The sequence below is a fragment of the Neopsephotus bourkii genome, unplaced genomic scaffold (genome assembly GCF_033783945.1).
Source record: "Neopsephotus bourkii isolate Nb327-2 ecotype Australia unplaced genomic scaffold, CSIRO-AGI_Nbou_v1 NB_1763, whole genome shotgun sequence".
In the NCBI taxonomy this organism is placed as follows: Eukaryota; Metazoa; Chordata; class Aves; order Psittaciformes; family Psittacidae; genus Neopsephotus; species Neopsephotus bourkii.
This window is the reverse complement of record NW_026902237.1, coordinates 196,563-219,903: the sequence shown is the minus strand read 5'-3', so window position 1 is coordinate 219,903 and position 23,341 is coordinate 196,563. Positions and strand designations below refer to the sequence as shown.

The window sequence follows — 23,341 nt, the reverse complement described above, 5'->3', positions numbered from 1 at the left end:
GATTTGCAGGAAATCTCTTTAAGTTGCTGTACATTAATTAAATTTGTTTTCAAATTATTATTATTATATTTTGTTTGAGTTGTAATATAAAGTTATTTCTCTAATATCAGTAAATCAGTACTGAACTGAAAGGATTTCATATGGGTCTTGACTGACTGCCCTTCTCATTTTAGAACTGGAACTTAAAGTTACACATCTGGGGAAAGCATCTTAAGTATGTTCATGAATTTCCCCTTAATATTTCTATTTCAAAAATTGCCTTAACTGTTACGCAATAATGCAATTTAATAAATATCAGTGAAAGTTTTAAGTTTAGGAAATCTAAGGTAAGGAAGTAATATTTATGCTCTTAGTAGAAATTGCTCTTCATTTAGATGTTGAACTATTGTAGGTTGGTATGAAACATTCAGACACATGTGGAAAACAAACTAGCATATAAATGCTAAAGGAATAATAATCCTTTAGTTTAACTCGATTTATAGCTCAAAACTCAAGTTATTATTCTGTATGTAGCTGTGAAAAAGTTTCATAAACATATGAACCTGTGAATTAAACTTTATTACTGTCATCCTGTGAGCCCAAACATAACTACTGTTTATTTTTAACTCAGGCAATCACGAATTCAAGTTGAACTTCCAGAGGTTGAACTCGAAGATGGTGAAAGGATTTACCCTTTTTCTGTACAGTTCTCAGGACAAGATACTGTTCTTTCTTCAGATGGCACAAATAGGGAACTAATTTGTCGTATCAGCTTCATATCATCTAGGCCAGTGTCATTTTCAGGGGATATCTGCTTCATTGATGACGAAGAAAACAGGTAATGTGTGCAATTGAAATTCATTTTGGGCACAGTCTAAACTGACAACATTGGATATAAGACACAGGACTCATACTGGTTGGGAAAAGGGACACAAGAGTCATTCTGGAAACAAAAAAGAAACAGAACTGACTTTTGCTTTTTTTTTTTTTTTCCGCCTCCCCCAACAACAAAGTTCAGCTTTGGTCTCTAAGGTAAGATTTATCTAAGTGGCCATCTTAAGTTCTTGTACACCATTTATATCTACTGCTAATTCTGATGTTTATTTCGCCCTTCTCAGATTGCTTTGGAGCAACATGGTCTTCATGCAGCGAATCCCAATGTTTTCTATTACAAAATATTTTGGTTTTTGAAAACTACCCTGTTAAAATCTTCCACTCCATTCCATGCTGGATTTTGAGATTGTCTGATTTTGGATTGAGCCAAACTGTGAAATTTTATTTCATTGAGACTTTCTCCTATGTTTCATTTTTTTAAAAAAATGTTTGTGACTGATTTAGAGTTTCCTGGCATCTGGAAGAGCTAGTGGTTCTCATCACCTGTTTGCAATCTTTACAAAGTTGCAGGGGAGTGGTCTTGCAAAGGATTAGTTCATTAGTCCATTAGTCCAACAAAGCTTTAGTTGCTCCTCTGGTACCAAAGAATTCAATAGGTGACTGAGTAACTTAGCAAGTACTGTCTCAAAGTAGGAGTTTCTGGTTATTTTAAAGACTTATCTGTACAATGTGGAACTGCCCAAGAGTCCTCCCTTTCCCCCCTTTCCCCCTTCCCCCCCTTTCCCCCCTTTCCCCCCTTTCCCCCCTTTCCCCCCTTTCCCCCCTTACCTTCTTCTTCCTTCCCTTCCTTCCCTCCCTTCCCTCCATTTCCCTCTCTCTCTTATTTTTTGTTTCTTTCTTGAGGATATTTGCAATTTATTCATATGATTATTATTTATACATGTGGTTTATTCATTCCTGGGCCTCTGAGTTTCAGAGTAAAATGAAGGATACTTTTCAAGGGGGAGTTAGACTGGGAATCAGAATTTCATTTTGTGAGGAACCAGCAAAGGGCATGTTCCAGTCTTATTTTGAAGGGACATCCTTTCTTCCTTCTATACCTACACACCATTCTTCAGTCTTTTGCTCTCCATGTTATTGGTCTTTTTTTCCCTGTGCACTGTACTGCTACCATTTATTTTATTTATTTATTTTAATTTTATTTTATTTTATTTTATTTTATTTTTTTATTTTATTTTATTATTCATTTTTTTTTTGTGTGTGTATGTATGTCCCATTTCTTTGGTGTTTTTGTTTATTTTTTAAATGTCATTTTTAACTCGTCTTATTGTTATACCTTAATACTTTTCTTTCTGTGGATTTATGTTCTCTGTTTTTAAGCTTTCTAGAGCAGGACAGCCTGCTATAAATTTGTATCCTCAGCTGCATTTCCTGATCGCTAGTTCTTTCTGCAATGTCTGTAATAACGTTGCACTTTGTGTGTATGCCAAGACAGGAATTGGTAACTATTAAGTGATTACTGTAATAATGCTTCTGTCATTTTTTATTTTTTTATTTTTGTTTTTTATTTTTTTCCAAATTTGCAAGGGACAGGGCAGTATCTTTGACTAGCTCTATAGGGAAACAGTTGGTTCATGAATAAAAAGGAGGCCAACTCCTGATCTCAGTGAAGGCGTTCTTTGGAGCATAAGATAAAAAACAATCATTTCAACAGACAGGTAACCAAAACTGCATGGATGGATATTGCTCATCTTTTTTTAATGTGTAAAGCTAGGAATCGATAAAAGTACACTAAGAATATATTTCATCTTCGGACCACACTTTGCTGTACGAGAAGTATACAAGATACTGTCTTGTCCTACATACTTCTGATATATGAGACACAGACTGGATAGCAAAGTATGGAAAACTGTTGCTGTCTTCTCCTTCCCTCTGTGCTGGGCTCTTCAGTGTTTTCTGCACTGCTGCAGAGGGACTTCCAGGACATCAGTATCAGAAGTGGGAATTATGAAAGAGAAGGCATAAGGGACAGATGTGCTTTACATTGATAGATATTTATTTATGTATTTTATATATTTCCTCAGATGCAATCCTGCACACTAAGTCAGAAAGCATTTAAAGTTTTCAAAAGTACTGATTTTTATTTTTTTAATATAATCATCTGAAGAATACTTAGGAATTTACACAGTCTGATTCCTGTTAGACTTGATTTCCTTAAGGACAGAAAACCTAGGGTTTGATAGCAATTTATATACAGTGTTCATATCAAAATGCATGTCTTTAAAACACCATTTAGTGATGAAGACATATGCAAATGTGAAATTCATGCATCTTGCTTTGATTTTATAGTAGTAGGCTGCTTTTTAAGTGAGAACGTTGAAAAGCAATGCAAAAGGTCCCTCTGCCCCTAGTGAATGGAAATCAAATCTGTTATTGAATGTTCTGTGCAAAAATAACTATTTTCAGCATTTATCCCTTTGTTCATCTCTTCCCTTTGTGGCATGAATCGGTGTATACATGATGAGGAAAGATAAGTATTATTGTGATTAAAAGTAATACCTGCAGTTACTATTTTCGTGTAAAGCAGCTATTTTGAGGGTTAAATATCTCCATCCTCCAGCTTAGAATGGGCTTTTTACTGTGTGTAAAACTAAATTTTATATTATTTTGATGCAAGGATTGTGGACCTTTCAGTTACTGCTGCTTGCTTTGGATTAGTATTTTCATGTATAGATTGTCAGCCAGGAATCTGTTTCTTATTCATTTTATTTAATTCTAAGATTTAATCATGGTGTGGGATGTGATTCATAAATTTGTGATAAGTCTTGCAGTAATTATGAGAAAAGGATAACTTAAGCTTACGATGAGTTCTAAAATATGCATCTGAATAGGCATAATATTTAGTTATAATAACTGTTTTGATATGATGCACTAGCAGCTTCTCAAACCTTGTTACAGATAAACAATCCTTTCTGATGTGTAATAAACTTTTTTCCTATATTTGTTATTAAAAAGAAATAAAAGATACCATCTTCAATGTAAAGGCAAACTCAATGTGTTTTTGAAAAGTCATCAAAGTAATCTTAAATCTTAAGATTGTGACATCCATGCTCGCAAAGCAAAAAAATTCAGGGTCTGAAATGTCACATAATTTTAAAATTGTTGCTGTATTTTAAAACATAGTAGATTGCTATTTGTTACAGAATAGAACTAACAACACTGGCTTGACAATGCATATGTGATTTCCTGTCAGTCAGTTGCGTGCGTGTGTGGGCTGTAAAAGCCTGCATGTAAGTGGGTGCAATAGCACACCATCCAAAACAAAGGGATTCCATATGTGCTATTTGTTAGTGTAGTAATATTATTCATATTGTCTTTTAGAAATTTTTTTTTCAGTCATAACCAGAAAGAATACTTTTCTTCAGTTAGGAAAGTCTAAGTGTCTAATTTTTCTAATCCTGACCATATTGTTGTTCTAAGTAAAGTATCTGATAATTTATCCAGACTTGGGTTTCGTTACTAGTGTTAATAATATTACGTGCTTTGATATTCCAATCTGTAGTAATCTGTAGCTGCAATTTCTTTTTATCTGCATATCCTCATTCTTCCCAGCCCCTTCCCCCATGGGAGACCTATGAAATGCATTCAAACTTCAAACCCAATTCAACTAATTAGCTAAGCATTTGAGTGGTTTGTTTCAAACTGTGTAACTAATGAATTCAATCTGCTTTGTTAATTTGAGTCTTCCAGGAGAGAAATCTTTTAGGACGGCAAGATTTTGAGGCCTTATAGATCTTTCATGATAAAACAATGAAACTGTAACCTTTTATAAGACCTATGAAAGCTAACTGATCTTGGATAGGCTCCTGGTTTGTTTAATGGGCTGTGAAATCTCATAGTATCAGTTGCAGAGGATGTATTAATTTGTCAGCTATTCTCTCCTTATATTTCAATTTTCAAAGTAATAATATGTATTTTGAAATGATTTGAACTAAAATTTTGATCTCCTATTCTTTGTTCTGGAGTGTAAATAAGTGAGTTAAAAAGTTATTTTCATATGTTAGTAAAATATCATGTCCTGTATTTAACCACTTAGAAGAGGAGGCTTAACTTCTAAGCAAAACTTAATTCTAGGCATATTTAAAAGCATGAGTACTGATGAGATGAATTATGTGTTTTGGTCTTTTTTTACTTAGGCTGTGCAATGTTTTGCTTTTCATTTCTAAAACTACAGTAGGATTGATTCACGTTGTTCATATTAAGTCCATCTAAATAATAATGTCTTTTTTTTCCTTTAAATCAAAGTGAACACTGATAGAGGATAGATACTGTTGAATTTGTCTACATTGCAAAAAACATTTGAAAGAAGATAAGCAATCATATTTTGTAGCAAAACCATGCTATATGTACCTGTAAAAGAAAACTTGAGATACATGATTGTCATTTGTGCAAGTAATTGACTGTGTGCGCAAATTCCACTAAATAGTTCATAAGAAAGTGCATCAATATTTGTTTAGTGACTGCCTTTAATGAGAATTTGCAGTTTATTTTTAATGTTATTTTTCATCTCTATTCTTCCTTTTTGCTTCTTTGACTCCAAAACAGAATAAATGACATATCCCTGTATGGGGCCGATAGTAATAGAGAAGTAAAAGATAACAGAAAATTCAAGAATATATTAAGCAAGTACTTAATAAATGGGAAGAAATATTCAGCTATGACACTTATTTCCTTAAACTTGAAAAAAATAAACCAAAAAAAACCTCTGCAAACATGGCATGTTTTTATACTTGTTCTTTAATTGTTATCACATTTTTTAATTTGCTGATTAGATAAATAATTTAACAGGAAAAAAAGGCTTCTGCCAACCTGAATGAAATTACATTTAACTTATTCTTTGTAAAAGATAGGTAGTAAAAAACAGGTGCATACTTTGTTGTACAATCAGAGAAAATGGTGCTTTGGGCACCAAAGTACCAAAAACCCTCACATGTGCTGTGTAGCTGAATTGCTGTGATCATTGGTGACAGAAGTGTGCTGAGGTCTTTGCCTCCCATGTTCTACATTTCTCCATTTTCTTTTCCTCTCCCACTGGGAACCTGGGGAAACTCATTAAGTTTCTGATGCTATTTGTGTTTTGTGGTTGGAATGTCAGAAGGCGAGGACATAATGCAGCTGAGACACCATCACTAAAACGTACCCAGTTATGAAGTGAGATCTCTTTGTCTCATAGAAGGAGTTTTTTCCCTTTTGCTGTTGGGAGATGTGCTTAAACCATGCAGCTCTTTAATAGCACTGCTTTCAAATTTCAAATGCATGTATTCTGCTGGCATATCTTGGAGAATAAGGGCTGTCAGTTTCTATTAATGTCATTCAAATTTGGAGAGAGCAGGGAGGTAGATATTTGCATGCTTGTTTGCTGCATTCATCTGACCTAATAATATATTGGCATTTTACTTCAGACAGTTGGGAGTGCTTTTGAACATCAGGATGGCTCAAACTTATTAATCACTCATGTTCTTTCCTGTGCTTGTGCCTTTCTACAGTTTTGACGGTCCCTGCCAGCTGAAATGTCTGTTATTCTTGAATAAAAAACTGACATTATTGCTGCTACTAGAAAAAAGATGGCTATTTTCCCAGCTAAAAGTCTTGTATATCATGTGAAACCATGTGCCTGTCATTGTTCAGTATTATATTATTTTGATTGCTGTGGAAGCCTGAGCTCCTGTTGCAAACGATAAGGGCTCCTCAGTGTTGGGGAACTGTTCATTTGTGAGCAGAAGTGGCAGAGCTTGCATGGGTCGTCTTTTTCTCTTCATTCCAGTTCTGTTGTCTCTGGATCTGTGCAAGGATTTTTTTTTTTGTTGTTGTTGTTCTTTTTTTTTTTTTGTGGGAAAGGAGGAGGGCAGGTCTTTATTTACTTACTTTTAAATTACACCTTCTTTTTCCCTTGCTACTAGGTTATTCCTTCTTCACGAAGACATGCAAAATGCCTCACGCTCACATTGTTTCCTGTTGGCCCTAATCAATTCCACAATCAGTATGTTTTTTTTCATAAACTAGCAGTGTGAGCGTCCCTTAAATATTTTTGCAATTTTGTTAAAGAAATTTGTCAGTTAGATCCTAATGGGTTTGGATTCTTTTTCTTTGGAAACTGTTAGTGATCCATGGCATGGGGATTGGAACTAGATGATCGTAAGGTCCTTTCCAACCCTAACTATTCCTATGATTGTATATACTGCATCTGTTAATATTGTTGAAGGGTTATTTATCTGTGCCTGTATTTCTAGAGGATTTGGGATACACTGATGGAAGACAAATCACTTGTTTCTATTTAGAAAATGTCTGAAATGCTATAGAGCAAAATAAAAAGGACGAAATGTTTTGATTTATGTTCTTTTGTGTTCCCACAAAAATTAAAACAAACAAAAAAAATTAAACACCCAAACAAAACAACAAAACCAAAATAATCAGAGTTAATTTAAAAGAAATAAACAAATTGCTTTTATATAGAGTGTTGGATTGCTTTTTTTTTCATCATAGTTGGAGCCTTAGTTTTTTGATGATCAGCAGGTTTCTAATGTTGGTAAACAACATATTTAATGGCCATTTTCCAGTTTTGTGTTCTTTGGAAATATGCATTAGCAGAGACAATAATGGCAATAATGGTTCATGTAGATCGCAAATATTTCACTTTATTAAGCATTATATTCTATTATTATATTATTATAATAACCCTGTATTTTCAATTTGTACCCATTGCCTTTTGTGCTGTCACTGAACATAGCTGAGTTTGACTCCATCTTGTGTATTCCCTCAAATCAGATATTTCTACATGTAGTTAATATCCTCCTGAGCCTTCTCCAGACTGAACACTCACGATTCTGTCTCTCCCTTTATGATGGGTTCTTCCGTCCATTCATCCTTGTGGCTCTTTGCTGGCCAAAGTCTGCTCTTTGGAATTACAGGGTTGTGATAATGGCTTTTTGCCTTTTTCCTTCCTTTTAGATTTCTGAATCATAGTCACTGCAGCCACTGCAAACCCACTGTCACAGGAGCTAAATCCTTGCTGTCAATATCAGCTGGAGAACCAGTTGTTGACTTGCAGGATCCATCTTCTCATCCTTAAGCTCTTTTTCCTCACCAACATGATTGAAGACCACCTGTGCCCCATTCCCTTATTATTGCTCCCAAGGCCGTGCAGTTATGTCTGATATGTCCCAGGTCAGCTGTTCCCCATCAGCTTCACTGGTGCTTATCTGGAAGAGTGGCAGGGCAAAAGATCAGAAAGTTGCATCAGTCTCTCAAAAGCATCCTGCATTAAAGCTGTAGGCATGCAGCGAACCTCCCTAGATGAAAGGTCAGGCTGGTAATTGGGGTTCTTTGTTGCCTGTAGCAGTTACTCATGACTATCACTTGCAGGTTTGTGATGTTGCTTCACAGCTCATGCTCAGCCAGCACAGGTGCTTCACCATCCAATCTTTTTTCATCTTGTAAGCACTCTAAAGCTTCTGAGTTTTTCAGCTAATAATATATGCATTTGCTATTGGCTGGGTGTATTAATTTCTCTTACTATAATACCACAGCAGCCAAGGAGATCTGCCTTTGTTGGATTGCTAGCTGGATTAAGCAAGGAGGAGCTTCTCTTGCAGTGGCATTTTGAGGTCTGAGACATTTATTTGTACACAGATGTTCTGTAGCAATTGCAGTTCTTTATATTCTAGGTTGTTTGCTTTGAGTAGTATCACCTATTGCATTTGGTAACTAGTTCATGATGTGCTGCAGTTGTTCTCAAGCACACTTTTCTGTTTTGCTACTGTGCAAATCAGAGCATGAATGAAGATTTGGTATATGCCCAAATCTCAAGTAAGCATTTAGGATGGATAGCTGAGGTGCTTACCCCACACTAAGAAACTGGAAAGTTGACTGAGTTCGATAATACATTCAGTTACTTTCACATAATTTGAGAGCTATGTGTTTTATTAACATGCATGCAGCTTTCTTCCACCCCTGCCTCAATTCTGTTGGGTGAAGTTAACCTAATGTACACCTGCAGAGTAGTGAGAATTGTTGTTTATCACAGTAATGTTGTGACTGGAAGTTGGTGAGCTCTGTGTTATTGACCCTGTTTGTCTTCAAATGGCTTGATGAAGGTAGAAAAAGTGACACCTGGCTTGAGGATGTACATTTCATACATATAGATATATCTTTGACAGCTGTGTGTCCTGCTGATGGCCTGTTGCTGAGATTTTTGCTGGATAAAAGCAGAAAGCAGGAAGTTAGCTAAAAGAATTACTATGCTAAGAGGTGAAACTGGCTAAGGTCCTTGCCCCACTCCCAGCCAGGTTCCAATAGGATTCACATGTCCTACAAACAACCCAAAACATTGCAGAGCTGGATTATTGTTTTAAATAACTATTAGCTATGAAATTGAAATCCAGATATGAATATTTACAAATCAGAAACACGGCTATGGATTTTGTTGGAGCCTTTTTCTATTTAATAGAATTCCCCTGAAATCAGTATCTAAGAATGTTGTATATGGAGAGAGAAGTGTGAAAGAGGAAAGAAAAGTTACTTTCTGGTGTAAACCCAGGAACTTTAAAAACATTTTTGTTTTCCTTGATTATTATCATACACTGTATCAAAGCAGGAGAAGCTAATTACATCATATAAATAAGTCTGTAAGGTCTCTTGGTATCTTTTACTATTAATCTAAATTTACATTAAATAGGAAATTATCCTTCAATATGTAATTTAAATAATAGGAAACATACTATTTTCTTCTGTGGAATGTATATTTTCCATATGCGTTATTCTTAATACATCAAAGCAAGACAGTTATCAGCATGCTGTTTGAATTGTTAAAATACATTTTTCTTTCTATTTTGACAGCTTAAACAAAACAGTTTGTGAATGTTAATGCTAGTTAATAAGTTAATGTATAGTAAATAACCAGCTGTGTAAACATAGGACAAAGCTCAATAGAATTACCTGTCAGTTGCAGTGAGTTAAGAACATAAATGCAAATGGCTAACAGGGATCTATTGCTGGCAATAGTTTGCACATTGATTGCACCCTGAGAGACTGAGGGGATGTACAACAAACAGGTTATAAGGTGGATTGTTGTACATTAATATGGCTATGGCCATATTAATATATTCACAGTAGTGAACACTGGAGCATGTACTTTAATTTCTATTGCATTCTAGTAATTGCAGTCAATATCTCATTGTTTTCAAGTTGAATCTATTAATTTCCAGATATTTGTTTTGATATTTCAGTAAAGTCTTATAGAATGTTAAATCAAAGTCAGAATTACTTTTCAAGAAGACTTCCCCTATCAAAAGTTATAGGATATATTTAGCAAGTTAGCTGTCTCCTCCTACAGCTAAATGTTAGCTGTAATTTAATTCTTTTTTCTTTTCAGAGAGTCAGAGGTTATTAGGTTATTTATTTAATGAAATCTCTGCTAGCTCTAAAGTTTTCAGATTAATAATACATTCATGCTCATAGCAAAATTATGAAGTGGACATACTTTACTAGTCTTCACTATATTGGCATGTGCAGTCCCATCTGTGTACTCTCCTACTGAACCAGAATAGGAGAATTGTCTGGACACCTTAATTCTCTCTCTTAAATGCTTGTGCTGAAATATCTCAATTACCAAAGCTAAATTGAAACTATTGTTTTTTGCATTTTATTTTGAACAGGTTCAAAATTCAAGTTGCTGCAACAGCGGAGAATTGCCTTCTTACTTTATATCCATATTTTGCAGTTAACTGCTCTGATGAACAAATTATCTTGAGAAGCGGTAAGCAGTTAACACACTACTTCTTAAACTTATATCATGTCCAGTGCTATTTGCAATGTTTTTAGTATAATAACAGGGATGTTATCATTAACATAGTATTTTTCATCATTAATTACAAGGGGATAATGCAATTAAACTTTTAAAGCAGTTTAATAGCTTCTGTTTTCTTGTTGAAAATGAGGAAAACATATATATGTATGATTAGGTAATGTTTATTAAAAATATTGGGCAAACCTAAATCCTACGGAATGTTTTGTGAAGTTTTTAAAGTATGAGAAAACAGCCCAAACAATAATGAGTAAACTAATATAATTAAAATGATATTGATAGTGATCCTCAGTTATTCCTAGGACAACAGTTGGGTATGTATTGAAGAAAGCAGAATAGCAGGCCACATAATGTTATGATAAAAAGTGATTGTTATTTGCCTGTTGGGAATAGTTTTCAGTTTGTTTTTTTTTTTAATTACTGTCCTTGAAGGCTGGAGGATAAAGTCACATTTTTATGCCCAATAAAAGCCTGTGATCAGAGATTAGAAATATTTTGTGTGTTACTTGGGCTATCTAAGAATAAAGAGAGTTTGTACTTTGAAGCTGAAAAAGGGGTTAGCAAGAAGACAGGTAATGATATACATATATTTTTTTTTTTCATATATAAGATAGGTATAGGTAATATACCATTCATGGATTGTAGCACAATTAAATGAAGATAGCAAAGGGGAAAATATTATCTCTCATAAATGTGATTTTTTTTTTTTGTGATCAATAGATCATTTTTGCAACTTGTCTTTTGAAGATGCTTTGTAGGTTTCCCTTGAGCATTAACACAAAAATGAAGTGATGGCTTTAGAATAACTGACCACCTGTTAGTAATGAGTATTTCTGTCCTGTACTGATTGCCTATTGGTTTGGTCCCACTATCAGTTTTGAAGCAAATAACTTCCACTAATTTGCTTGAGTCTATTTTGTAGGTTTTGTATAGACTATTTAATGTGACCAAACCATATCTGTACAACACAGTGGCTTGGAAAGCTATTCAGGGGAGCTTTGCCTCCACATATCTGACACAATGCTCTTGTGTTACTTGCTCCAAACCACACTAATAACGGTGCCAGTAATGGGAAATTAAAGATAAGCATACAGAGCTCTTCCTTATATTACTGGTGCATTTACTTCTCTAGAAATTACACTGGATTCCCCTTCTACTCTTGTTCTGGAGAATGACATCAGAGATAGCTAGAATAGGGTCCTCTAATCCTATCAAAGGCTGACATATATTCTGACAGAACTGATGGATTGATAAATCATACATTTGAGTTTGTAAAATATGTGTTGTTGAGTCTGAAAGAGCTTGATAATAGTACATGGAGACTCATTACAGAGCTGTGACTAAAAATTCCTTAAGAATATTTTGTTCACGACTTAGAATTCTTGAATTAGGTCTGTTCTGATAGGTGTTTTTTCAGCAAGTATGGAGACCCAGGCTGTAAAATATACAGTTAATAGAAAAAGCTATGCAATTTTTTTTTTTTATTATTTTTTTTTGTGTCAGGTCTAATGACTGATATAAGGTTTTCATCAGTCAAATGAGAACTGTTACTTCTTAAACTGAAGAATGAAGTAGAAAAATATAGAAGCAGATATCTGTTTATAAACTGTTAGAACACAGAGACAATAAAATATGTTTGCTCAAATGCAGCTTGTAATCTTGTTTTATAGACATCAAGGGCCACAGTAGTGAAGTTGTTCTGCATCCATTCCTTACTTCACCATCACCTGCCCGTAGTATTTCCTCAAGTACCTTTTGTGCAACCACTGACACAAGCTATGAAGATTCTGAATCAGGTAGAGCGCAACTGTTCCTCTTAAACACTTTGAGATGTTGCAACTGTTTTTCAGCTTATTGTTTTAAAAAGGTATTTTTCACATCTGTAAACAATGCTTTTGTATGTATAATCAATGAATACTGGGGAGGCTGTTCTCTCCTGTGACACCATGGGAAACCTGGCCATGCAGGTAAAGACTCTCCTTCCTGTTAACAGATTATGTTTACGGGAAACCAGTCAAACCACTAAAAGACAAAACCAAAAAACCCCTCCAAGAAGCCCCCAAAACAAAAAAACCCAAACAATATCAAGGTCCTATTTGCAATAACACATGAGCAGAGATGCCAGCAGAGCAATTAAATACTATGCAAACCTAAGGCACTTGTTGCAAAGAAGGGCATTGTGTCTGTAGGCATGAGCTAACCAAGCTACTCCACCACTTCCCTGGGCAGCCTGTTCCAATGTCTGATCACCCCTTTGGTGAAGAAATTTTTCCATATATCCAACCTAAACCTCCCCTGCTGCAGCTTGAGGGTGTTAACTCTTGTCCTATCACTTGTTACTTGGGAGAAGAGAGCAACACCTACCTTGTTCAACTGAGCCTCTCTTCAGGTAGTTGTAGAGGGCGGTAAGGTCTCTCTGAGCCTTCTCCAGACTAAACAGACCCAGTTTCCTCAGCCATTCCTCATAAGACTTATTCTCTGGACCCTTCACCAGCTCTGTTGTCCTTCCCTGGACCTGCTCCAGCAACTCAGTATCTCTCTTACAGTGAGGGGCCCAGAAAAATGCTGTGTTCTGCAAATGTCTAGTTGTATGCTCAGGTTAGACTTCCACATTTATAATGCATTTATGGAGTACTGTATAAATCTAACCATTGTCAGTGGGGTCTCAGTTATGGTGCTGTTCCGTAGGAACTAAGAGTAATAGATCTTCTGTAAGGTTGTCAGATGACTAGTATCTGAGTCTGTTGACATACCTCTTCTTTCAGCTGCTAGTTTTCTAACTAGGAAGTTAGAACAGCTGAAGTTGCTGGTGTTTCATTCACTGTTAGTATTCCACTCTTGCAGATCTGCTGATGTTTCTGTGTCATTCTCTAAGATGAATTTACCAAGTCAATACCTGATTTATCAAGACAAATAGGGGTAGTAAAACAGGTTAAATAGTAGCTCTGCCGACATGATTAATTTTTAATGGAATGGTATAATAAGAGCTCAAAATAGCAACTGGGTTTCAGATCTGAAAAGGCTGTGCAAAGGTGGCAGTGACAAGATGGGGCAAGTAATCTTGTGAGCCCACAGAACTGCACAAACTGAGGTCTGCATGGTGATCTTATAAAGTCTCTTCAGAGTCATAGAATCATAGAATAGTTAGGGTTGGAAAGGACCTTAAGATGATCAAGTTCCAATCACCCTGCCATGGGCAGGGACATCTCACACTAAGACATGTCACCCAAGGCTCTGTCCAACCTGGCCTGGAACACCACCAGGGATGGAGCATTCACAACTTCCTTGGGCAACCCATTCCAGTGCCTCATCACCCTTACAGTAAAGAACTTCCTCCTTATCTCCAGTCTAAAATTCCGCTGTTTAAGTTTTAACCCGTTGCCCCTTGTCCTATCACTACAGTCCCTAATGAAGAGTCCCTTCCCAGTATCCTTATAAGCAACCTTTATTTATATTGCATATTTTTTCTTCTTAAATTCTAAGAATTTTTTTTATTTATTATCTAAGGTATTAGTTTTATTTTTTCATCATTTACTGAAATATTAAAACTGCAACAGTGGTGTTAAATCACACCTTTGAGTTTGGAATCATCTAAGTTTTTTTTGTGATACAAGGAGAATGATTGTATTTTCAGTTATTTTTTATGCAATGCTGTTGTTGTTGATGTTGTTAATAACTACTACTTCTTAAAATATATGATCTAAGTTTTGACCAGGTCAGAATTTAGGAGAAAGGAGGTTGAATAGAGGAGAGAAAAGTCTGAAGGCTTATAGAATGATTGTATTTTTCAGTTATTTTTTATGCAATACTGTTGTTGTTGATGATGTTGTTGATAACTACTACTTGTTAAAATAGATAATCTAAGTTTTGACCAGGTCAGAATTTAGGAGAAAGGAGGTTGAATAGAGGAGAGAAAAGTCTGAAGGCTTATAGATTGGGATGTAGGTTTAGCTTTACTTATACATTACCTCATAAGCTGAACAGAAGCCAGGTATTGAGCTATGCTATGTGACTGTGAGGGAGAGAAGGGGAACTAGTGTTGTCTAGCTGGAAAAGCTGTATCTACTGGAACTATATGTGTAAGACTTTTTTTTTAAGATTGCTGTGGTTTCGTAAGCCATAGCTGAATCTATTTTTGTTTGGGTGATATTTTTTTCTTTAAATTATGTTAGAGTCCAAGAATATAATTTGTTCTATTTCCAAAACATGTTCATGTTACATAAATTGTTTAGTCTTGAAAAAATTGATCAGTAGTTGTCTGATAATCTTTTACTTTCTGAAAGCCATTATGGTTTTAAAAATAATAATTGTTCTTGTACTAGACAAAACTAGGGAAATAGGGAATCTCTCTGGATATTTTCTTTTTATTTTTTCTGTATCATTTAGAATCTGATTCTTCTGAGAGTGATGAAATGATTGAAGAGAGTAATGAAACTGGCAGTCAAAGAGAAGAAAGAGAAAATAAATTTTCATTTTTTCCCAGTGAAGATCAAGAGGAGTACATCTTCTTTCAGAAAACCCTAACTGCTGTTAAGAATTGGTTTACTCTCTTTGGTTGGTCTAAGGGACAAAATCCTATTTCAATACCATATTCACTGAGACGGTAATTCATATCTGCTTACAGCTAACTTATGTCTGCCTTATAAAATGTTAACATATATACTAAAGTGTTTTGGATATGATCTGAGGAATATAAATGCATTCTAATGCACAGTTATATATTAAAATTGCAGCATCTGTGTGCTGTTTATATGAAAATGTTACTCGGGTGTTATTTTTCATTTTCTAAAATATATTTTGAACTATGATGCTCTGTTATATTATAATGCAGAGTATGTTAAATATGCAGTTCAAACTATATGTCACCCTCTTAACTGAAATTGATTCTTCTCCCAGAATGAGCACAGTTCTAGCAATTTTCCCATCTTTGATGGCATCAATAAGTGTCTTAACAATATGTCTTCCCCCCCCCCATCTCCCCTTCTACTTTAAAGATTAAGAAACTGACGGGAAAGGAAATTTCATAATCAACATTCTTGCAAACACTCTGGAAATATATCAGTGGCATCATTTAGTTGATCTTACCTAGCTTGCTACTAAATAATGAAGAAGCTACTCTTTTAGGACAGAAACACATAGACATTTATAAATATGATAGAAATCAAAGTTATGTTGGCAGAAAGAAGTGACAAATGCATATATTTACTAAATATTTCACATATATTTATTAATTATTCCATGCAGTGCAAAATTCTTACATTATTATAAAAGTTCTGGAAAAAGAAAAAAGTGATATACTTTCCATCCTTCTTGGTGCTGTTTTTACTTCATGGTTCATCATGTTTGCCATCATGATATAGTGTTAGCTTGTTTTGTGCGTTCTTCTCCCTTAGTGATGTGTGCAGAGTCCAGACAACGTCTTCACAAGACAAGGTTTTTAAACAAAACCGTGAGAAAGATACTAAGACTGTTTATGACATGCTATTCCATTTGAGTGGACAATTGTTACCAGACATTACACCGAGCCAAGCATTGATCCTTGATCCAACTGAACGAATGTTACAGCTCCACTGCCAGCACTCTATATTGCTTGCTTTCCTTAAGTAAGTAGATATGTGATAAAATGTGCATGCATATTTCCACTTTTTTATTAGCATAGTTCAGACATAATTCCAACTGAACAATATATCAGAAGTTTAGGGTTTCCCTTATACTTTTGTGATCTAAAATTTATGTCTTAGAAATTTTTTAACAAGGGTTCCTATTTACCAAATTTACTAAAAATACCAATTTTTCCTCCAAGGTTATCCTCTGCAGTTTTCACTAATTGAGGTGTCCTGTGATAGTGGTGTATGTAACACAGGAATCTCACAGGAGCTCTGCTTCCTTAATTATGAAAGAAGATGACTCTTAACCTCAGTCCTTAGACAGACTAACTAGATAGTCCTATCAGGTTTGTCATTAATGATCACCATTCCACTGATGCTCTTTGTCCTATAGTTACTGGCTTTAACAAAAAATTTGTAGACTTATCTTGTCATTTCTTAGTCTTTCAAATTAATGATATGGCAAGAAATGGAAGCACTACTCCTGTTGCTCAACGGATGTAGCTATTAGCTACCTTCACTGATAATCTTACCTTGTCACATAATATGGAACAACTGTCAGAGATGGTACAAATAAAAAAAAAGTTAATAAACTCTTTTCATCCTTCTTTGCTGTTGTTGCTGTGAAACAGAGAAGAGATAAAAGGAGCCTAAGAAAGCTGTTTAATATTCACAGTTCACCTCATCCAAGCTCAGGAGTAATGAGTACCAACAAAGAGGCAGTCAGACAAGAAATCCAGGAACACAAACGATTTTGTGATTTTATGTCATTACATTAGAATTCCTCCTAAATTAATTTTCATAGAATCACAGAATGGTTTGGGTTGGAAGGGACCTTAAAGATCTTCTAGTTCCAATCCTCTTGCCATGGGTAGGGACATCTACTAGACCAGGTTGGTCAGAGCTCCATCCAACCTGACCTTGAACATATTCAGGGAAGCAGCAGCCAAAACTCTTCTGGGCAACCTGTGCCAGTGCCTTACCACCCTCAGAGTAAAGAATGTCTTCCTAATGGCTAATCTAAATATCCCCACGTTGTATTGTGTTAAATATTTACATTAATAAGGAGAATTTTTTTAAGATGGTGTTCCACAATAGCGAAATGCAGCCAATTTTGAGAATATTCAGTTACATAGAACCCATCTTTTCTGATGATGAAGATTGTAGATAATTCTATTGTAGATACTATTCTCATGTATCTACCAAGTAAAAACACTGAAAGAAAGATAGGATACCTGAAAAGATGAATGTTGTATAGGTTCCTCCTTTTATAATTTTGGAAGAACTGAAGTTTTAAAGGGATTTCATGGGACTGAGTGTATGCTTTAGTGGAAAACGTGAATTTCAGACATGATGAGTTTTAGAACCAGGCTACTAATATTATTTTGGGACCTTGATTAAAATATTTGTGTCTTAAAAAGCCCTACTGGGTAACTGTATGAAACATGAAATTTCAATAATTTGAAAAGATAATGTCACTGTTTAAAATATGGAGTAAAAATATTTTCTCTTACCAGCAAAATATAATTCTGTGGGAAGAGAAACAAGTTATCATGATCCTAGTTTCAAAATGTGATGATTTTTAATGTACGAAGTAAATTGAATTTAGACTGTATGGTACCACAAAAATATGATCAGTTCACCTGAGTGAGAGACTGGTTACATAACACGAAAATTTCATCTGATTGTTATTCACATTAGCCATGTTAAAATCACAGAGAACAATGTAAATCTAGCTATGGTAGGGTAATCTTTCTGACCTGAAAGTCACGAAACTTTTCTGTTCCCCTGAGAAAAATAAACTTAAGAGTTCTTCATTATTTTCCCCCTTTTCCATCAACATTTGTTTAAACTCTGTCATTTGAAATAAAGAATAGTGTTTCTTCATGTGGAAGTTAGCTTTCCTTGGTATTCAATCTGTTGAAGTTGCCTTTCATTACTTTTCCTATTGAATTTATTAGTCACTTTAGAACAGATGGCAAGTCAGTTTAACAATTGATAGAGTTTTGAAATCCCTTTTCTCACACTCGTGACTTTTGACATCAGACTTGCAGACAGATGAAGCATCGTCAAATTTTAATTCTGCTAATGTTACGTAACACTGGTCTTTTGACTTTCACATGGAAATAGGTATTACCTGGTTTTGATGTTTTGTGCTGTAATAAATAATTTCTGGAGAACCAGTTCTTGTAAAGAAGCCGTTTAGTTGTAGGCACATGAATTTCATAAATAGAAACTATCAAAGCAATTAGTAGCACTGGATCATTAGTCCAAAGGGCACTTAAATGAAACTCAGAAGAGCTTGTACATAGGCTGAGTAAGTTAAAAAACTTGGACAGCTCTTAAAAAGAATTATTTTGCTGACCTATTAACTTTTCCTGCTTTATGATTTCAGATGCCATGGAGCATATCTTCCTCATGTTATGCCAGAATTTCTGCTTGAACCTGATGATTATAAGAAACGGATTAAAATACAGCAAACTGTACTTAAGGTAGGTTTGGTTTGGTTTTTTTTTTTTTTGTTTTTGTTTTGTTTTGCTTTGCTTTTGTGTTTGTTAGTTTCATTCCATTTTTTGTTCTTTGTTTTTTAACAAGGACCGTGTGCTAAGTGTCAGTCTTTCAAAGATTAACGAAAGTCCACTGAGGACCATGAGTATTCCTACTGGGGTGACTGTTTTGGGTTGCACACATCTAAGCATGTGCATGAAATTGAACTGAAATTTAAACTGGCACAAACACATTTTTCATATTCCATTCCTTCTACTGTTGCTGATACCTGTACTTTATTTCCAACAGATGTGTTTTCTCAAAGTAAAATTAATTTTACTATTTTCTATTGATTTTCCTGTTTTTTTTAACTATATCCTTTCTATTGCTTCTCTGTCCTATTGCTGTTTTCAAATCCTGTCAACTCTGTATTGCACTGCTTATCCCTGGGACAGCTGCGAACTGTAAATGGTTCTAATGCTGCTGATCACTGTTGCACTATAGTAGACATTATCAGACATTTATGCCATTGATTCATTATTGTCCTCTTGTGAATAAATATAAAAAAAATAAATCCCATTCTTTTATCTGAAGGGTCATATGTCTGAGTTGAAAATAGATGAAAAAATCTCAGAGATCTACAGTAACAAGCATCTATTAATTCTGGAGGACAGTGTATTTGAGACAATGAGCAAACGAGCTTGGACAGATGTGCTGCTGCAAATATACAAGGTAAATTAGAGATATTTATCAATTAGATTCTGAAGAACTGATGGCAAAAACTTTGTTTTTAAAAAGATCTGTGGTATATTCAAGTTTTGGTTTTTTTTTTCTTTATTTCTTTCTAACAGAGAAGAAAAAAATTGATTGCGAATATTTTAATTTTCTTAATTCTGAAATGTTAGCAGTGTGTTCTGTTTTCGTTAAGAAATTCTGTTAGAACAGTGTCATGGGTTAAGCCCAGCCAGCAACCCAGAACTACGCAGGTGTTCGCTCACTCCCCTTCTTTCCTTCCCTGGTTCCCAGAGGGATGGGGAGGAGAATCAAAAGAATGTAACTCCCACGGGATGAGATAAGAGCAGTCCAGTAACTAAGGTATAACACAAATCACTGCTGCTACCACCAATAATAACAATGATAAGGGAAACAACCAGGGAATCTTCAAGGGAAGAGAATACAACTGCTAACCACCTTCCGACCAATACCCAGCCCGACCTGAGCAGTGATCTAGCCCTTCCAGGTAACTGCCCCCAGTTTATATAGGGGGCATGACGTGCTGTGGTGTGGAATACGTCTTTGGCTAGTTTGGGTCAAGTGTCCTGTCTCTGCTTCCTCCCGGCTTCCCCTTCTCCCTGGCAGAGCATGAGACTTAAAAAGTCCTTGGTCAGAGTAAACGTTACTGAGCAACGACTAAAACCATCGGTGTTGTCAGCATTGTTCCCAGGCAGAAAGTCAAAACCACAGCATTGCAGCAGCTACTAAGAAGGAGAAAAATGACTGCTGCTGTTGCATTTTTTAGAATTACATGTTTTGGAACGCTTATTGCAGGAAAAAAAACCCTCCAACATGTTTTTTTGTTGCCCTGGTTAGAAACACTTTTCCCTGGAAATACTTAGCTGACTAGACATATAACCATGGTATTTATTGTCTTAGACTAGAATAGAATTCTTAAAGCATTTTATATAATATCTATTCCTTTTAAGATATAATGAACTTGGTCATTATGTACTTCTCAAATTTTATTTAATTTTATTTTTACTTAAGTTAGATAAAAATTTTGGATGGCTTAATCACATTTTCCAAAGCAAATTTGAGCACTTAAGTGGTCATTTAAATCTGTGGTCTTTTTTAATCTTCTAAAAAGTTGATATCATTAAATATTTGTTTTCAGGTGGCCTGGTTCAGCTTTGCTGGTGCCTCTTTAAAAGTTTTAACTCTTTTTAATCCTTTTTCAGTTTTGTGTTTTTTTTTCTTCCATGTGTGCATGTGAAGTGCAGTCTTTTAAAATAAACTTTGTAGCCTTTACAATGTCTGAGAGCAACATAGGTGCAGGTTGCATGTCTTAGAAAGAACATGTCTCAGATGGTAGGGAAAAACAAGTTTTCTGGACTCCATTTTTTCTGCCACTTTCCTTTTGCTAGAACTACTGGAGTAGGGTAATGCTTCCAAACTCTTGCGTCTATCTGACTGTTGGTGTAGACACAAGAGTGGGACAGAACACATGGTTGCTGGGGACAAGAAAGACTTCAGGTTTAGATCAACTTACAACTATTGTGAAGATGTGCTCTTCATCATTCTAGTTCTGTTTCATGCATGAGAAACATGTTTCAGGTTCTCATTCATTGTTCCTCCATATTTCTGTCCTCTAATAGTAAATCTTTGGAGCTTCTTAACATCACATTCATATTCTCTGTCCCACCTACTGATGTCTTAGGAATTAAACATCTCTGCTTTACTTTTTTGTTATAGCTTTATGCGATTTCGCTAACATGGTATTCAATTCAATAACATACAGCATAAGCAGAACTTTTAAGAGAAAAAAAGATCTTGGAACTAGTTCTGTTCACTCTTACATACCCTTTTGTTCAAACCCATTTTTTATAAGGGTGACCATGACTGCTGCTGAAGAAGGTTTATTTATTTATTTTATTAGATTTGTAAAGAAAGCATAGGAGCAATAAATAAAAACAGGATATGAACTGTCAAGGCAGCAAGACTGGTTTGCATAAAAAATATTTATTTTGGTTACTGTTGAAATATTCTGAAGTTAAGAGAATGTTTCATATCTTAAAACCAGTTTAATTAAAATGAAAGTAGAGACAAGCTTTTTTGTGATTACAATAGTCTGATTTCAAGCAATATAAGATGAAACAGAATCCTTACACAGCATGCTGGAAATTTCATAAAAAAGTTAAAGGAAATGATCTATTTATCTAAAAGAAGTTTTGTTATCCAATTTTATTTTAGAAATAAAGTGCTGTTATTAGAAATACTTAATATTTTTCTTTATCAACTGAAATGTTATCTCATGTTACTTTCATACCTGTACTTGGTGCATTATGGCCACATATTTGTTATGAAAACTTCTGTTGCTGCAGAAGTTCCAGAGGAAAACAAGCACACGTAAATCCATCTCAGAAGAATGGAAAATTAATTTTATTCTGAAGAAAAGATAAAACCTGTGGGGAATAAAATGGCAAATTCATCAGTCAGAAAGATATACTTTTAGTTCTCTTTTCAAGCAAGGACTAAAATATTGATGGTATTTTGCAAATCTGAAAAGACTAGGCTAATGGAAACAGAGAGACTCTAATAGCAGAAGTGGTAAGTTAGCCCCTGGGTCAGGCCAGATTTTCAATAAAGACTATCTTTAAATTTAATGGGCATGTGGTAATAAGGATGCTTCTTATAGTTATAATTAATAATATTTCCCAATCTTATAGCTAATTATTTTATTCAGTTAGTTATTTTAATAAATACAGTGGGCTCCAAAATGTCGTTGTTCTGGTGAACAATGCTCTGGTTCCCTCACAGGATATCAGTAGGAATATAAGCATGCGTGTATCTTAGGATCATAGAATAATTAGGTTTGGAAAGGACCTTAAGATCACCTAGTTCCAAAACCCCTGCCATGGACAGGAACGCCTCACACTGGACCATGTTTTTGCCCAAGACTCTGTCCATCCTGGCCTTGAGCATTGCCAGGGATGGAGCATTTACCACTTATTTGGGCAACCTGTTCTTACCTGAACTTCCCCTGTTTAAGTTTAAAGCCATTCCCTCTTGTTCTATAATTACAGTCCCTGATGAACTGCGTTAAGATGGATTGGATTTTTCTTTTTAAAAGACAGTAAAATAGTGGTTTATGGGTAAATAACTCTTCATGTTTTCCTCTAAATGTAGTTGCTATTACTGTTTTGATTCTTTTCACAGAACGTCAGATTATACTGGTGAAGGAATGTGGCAATAAATTAACTGCAAAGACACTGCCTTTTGAGAAAAGCATGAAATAGTATATATTTGTTTGCTTATTTTGCTGTTGTTTTCTTCAGTTTTGTATCTGAGTATGCTGATATTCTTATTTCTTTTTCATATAAAATAGTCCTATGCAAATCAATAAAGTGCCATGGAGAGAAATCCAAATATTTAAATTAAATTAGCCCAGCCATCTCTGTATAGAACTATGCTTTGCTGAACTGAAATGCTTCAGGGTTTAAAAAAGAATTTCAAAGTGACTATTTTAAAAATTGTGATTAAATATGGATGTTATAGCTTGGATCTAGTGTACATTAGTAGGTAAGTTTTGTATAGTAGTATATATAAAATTTGTCTTTAGAAAAATTTCAGAGAAAAAAAAAGAAATGCAGTTGTAAATGTGGAAACTGTGAAGCCACATGGCTGTAGCTGCATCATACTATATTTAAGAGTATATAGTAAGAGTACTTCTGCAGCAAGTGGAGGGATTAAAGTTTTAACACTTTGCCTCAAGAAACTGAGGCTTTCTCTAACAAACCTGTTAAAATCTGGTATTGGAAATTAATATGAAGAGAAAAAATTATAAAAGGGGTGCAAG

General features: G+C 34.9%; 1 protein-coding gene across 1 annotated transcript in view; it reads left to right on the top strand.

Moving 5' to 3' along the window:
• Positions 1-23,341, top strand: part of CFAP47 (cilia and flagella associated protein 47) — a 281,878-nt gene that overhangs the window by 65,703 nt on the left and 192,834 nt on the right. The window contains exons 27-33 of the mRNA XM_061378057.1: positions 611-817; positions 10,527-10,627; positions 12,346-12,471; positions 15,062-15,278; positions 16,069-16,278; positions 18,677-18,773; positions 19,363-19,500. Coding sequence (XP_061234041.1) covers positions 611-817; positions 10,527-10,627; positions 12,346-12,471; positions 15,062-15,278; positions 16,069-16,278; positions 18,677-18,773; positions 19,363-19,500 — 1,096 coding nt within the window. The remainder of the gene's footprint in view (positions 1-610; positions 818-10,526; positions 10,628-12,345; positions 12,472-15,061; positions 15,279-16,068; positions 16,279-18,676; positions 18,774-19,362; positions 19,501-23,341) is intronic.